This window comes from Rhinopithecus bieti, unplaced genomic scaffold, assembly GCF_001698545.2.
Source record: "Rhinopithecus bieti isolate Rb0 unplaced genomic scaffold, ASM169854v2 scaffold_2077, whole genome shotgun sequence".
Taxonomy (NCBI): domain Eukaryota; kingdom Metazoa; phylum Chordata; class Mammalia; order Primates; family Cercopithecidae; genus Rhinopithecus; species Rhinopithecus bieti.
In genome coordinates, this window is record NW_016803882.1 from 1,955,907 (window position 1) to 1,958,077 (window position 2,171).

The 2,171-nt window shown below is 35.8% G+C and overlaps 1 protein-coding gene across 2 annotated transcripts in view; it reads left to right on the forward strand.

Annotated features, from left to right (window-relative positions):
- The window catches only part of WRN (WRN RecQ like helicase), a 145,738-nt gene that overhangs the window by 51,506 nt on the left and 92,061 nt on the right, over positions 1-2,171 (forward strand). For both annotated transcript variants that reach the window (XM_017857254.1, XM_017857246.1), the window contains one exon: positions 366-446. In XM_017857254.1, the coding sequence (XP_017712743.1) occupies positions 366-446 (81 nt within the window). The remainder of the gene's footprint in view (positions 1-365; positions 447-2,171) is intronic.

Consider the following 2,171-nt stretch of genomic DNA (forward strand, 5'->3'; position numbering starts at 1 on the left):
ACGGCATTTTCAACGTTGTGAAGAGTTCTTACACTCAAAAACTTTGGGAGACACAGTTTGACATTGTTTAACCTGAGTTGAACTTGTCATTTTGTATTCTTGTTTAGAGCAGAGATTTTATTTTGTCTCTTTATCTAACTTTGCATTCCTAACTGTATTACTTTCTTTCTCTTTGATTCTTTCTCTGCTCATTCTTCTCTCTCTTCCTTTTTTATCTATCATATAAACATGTAAATATATGTTATATATTCATTAGGGAAGAGGAAGTTGTCTAAAGATATCTAGTACATAGGAGCTTTATTCTGCAGAAAGAGGATATGAAGTCAATTATATTGGAAATTAATGCTTAATACTTTTTTTTAAAGCATTTATCTCCCACTAATAATGAAACTGATACATCTTATGTAATTGAGAGTGATGAAGATTTAGAAATGGAGATGCTTAAGGTATGTTTACAATTGCAAAAACATTACTTCAAGTTCTTTCCAAAGCACATTTAATTAAGTAAAATATTAACTATTTCTAAACCAGGTTCCACCACAATAAAATTGCTAGTAATTACGTAACATTAGATTTCACATTTTCCAATTCATGTTTCTTTTACGTAGTCTATGAATAATGGGTTAGAGGTAATATACTAATTTTAAATGTGCTTCCTTTGTTCCTTCTTGTTTTTTATTTTGAAATAGGGTCTCACTCTGTCACCCAGGCTGGAGTGCAGTTGCGCCATCTCGGCTCACTGCAACCTTCACCTCCTGGGCTCAAGTGATCCTTCTGCATAAGCCTCCCGAGTAGCTGGGATTGCAGGCATGCACCACCACATCAGGCTTATTTTTATATTTTTTGTAGAGGTGGGGTTTCACCATGTTGTCCAGGGTGGTCTTAAACTCCTGGGCTCAAGTGATCCCCTGGCCTCAGCCACCCAACGTGCTGGGATTGCAGGCATGAGCTGCTGCATCCAGCCCTGTGTTCCTTCTTGTGTTACTTTCTTGTAATTTTTTCCTGGAATATGGGTAGTGATTCAGCTCTCCAGTATTGAAGTTGCATTTCCTTTCTTCCAATTCATGTGTATCCGTTTTTATTCGGAAGTTTTGTTTTTATACATTCAATAATCATCTTTTCTTCCTTTGGTATTATTTACTATAGGTATTTTATGTAATTTTCGGATGGATTAAATGGTTCAGTTTTACTCTCATTTATTATCGAGATTGAAAATACTAGTTTATAATTTATATATTTTCTATTCCTTTACCTCTAATTTCTTTGTCAGGTGTTATGAACCAAAGATGTATAATAAGAAAAGCCAGTGTAGCTAAATTAAGTAAAAAATGAAGAAAAACACAGAAGTTCACCATTATGCATTTTTTTTATTCCTAATCTTTAGGTTGATGAGTTTTTTTATTTTTATGAAATGAGATTAATTTCCTGACTTTTTTAGTTTTGAGACCAAGTAGTGAGTAAGAATGTATATTCTAGGGCCAGGCATGGTGGCTCAATCATGTAATCTCAGCACTTTGGGAGGCCGAGGCAATAGGATCACTTCATTCTAGGAGTTTGAGACCAGCCTGGGCAACATGGCAAAACCCCATCTCTACAGAAGAATACAAGAATTGACTGGGTTTGGTGGTGTGTGCCCATAGTCCCAGCTACTTGGGAGGCTGAGGTGGGAGGATCACCTGAGCCTGAGGAGGTTGAGGCTGCAGTTAGCCATGACCATGCCACTGCACTCTAGCCTGGGTGACAGAGTGAGACCCTGTCTCAGTTAAAAAAAAGAAAGAAATGACTAGATTGTGATTCAGATGTAGGTTTGAATCCCAGCTTTTCCAGTTAGTAGCTGTGTGACTTTGGGGAAGTTTCTTAGCATCTTTGATACTCAGTTTTATAATTACTATTTAAGATGTTGCTTGTGAAGAGCTTAGTATAGAGCCTGACATTTAGTAAGTGTTTAATAAATATTAGCTAACAGTAAAACTAGAACATAAATACTGAATTGTATTTTGTTATTGATTATCCATTTCTCTGAGAAGTACTGTTCCAATAGTACATTTATAGGAAACTTGTGGACGTCTACAAACATATACATTAAATCTCTTAGAAGGCAACCTGGATGCCCATGTTAGAGAACTCTGTTTTAAAATGCTTTCTAAGTATGTCTGTGACTTGAATAAAAT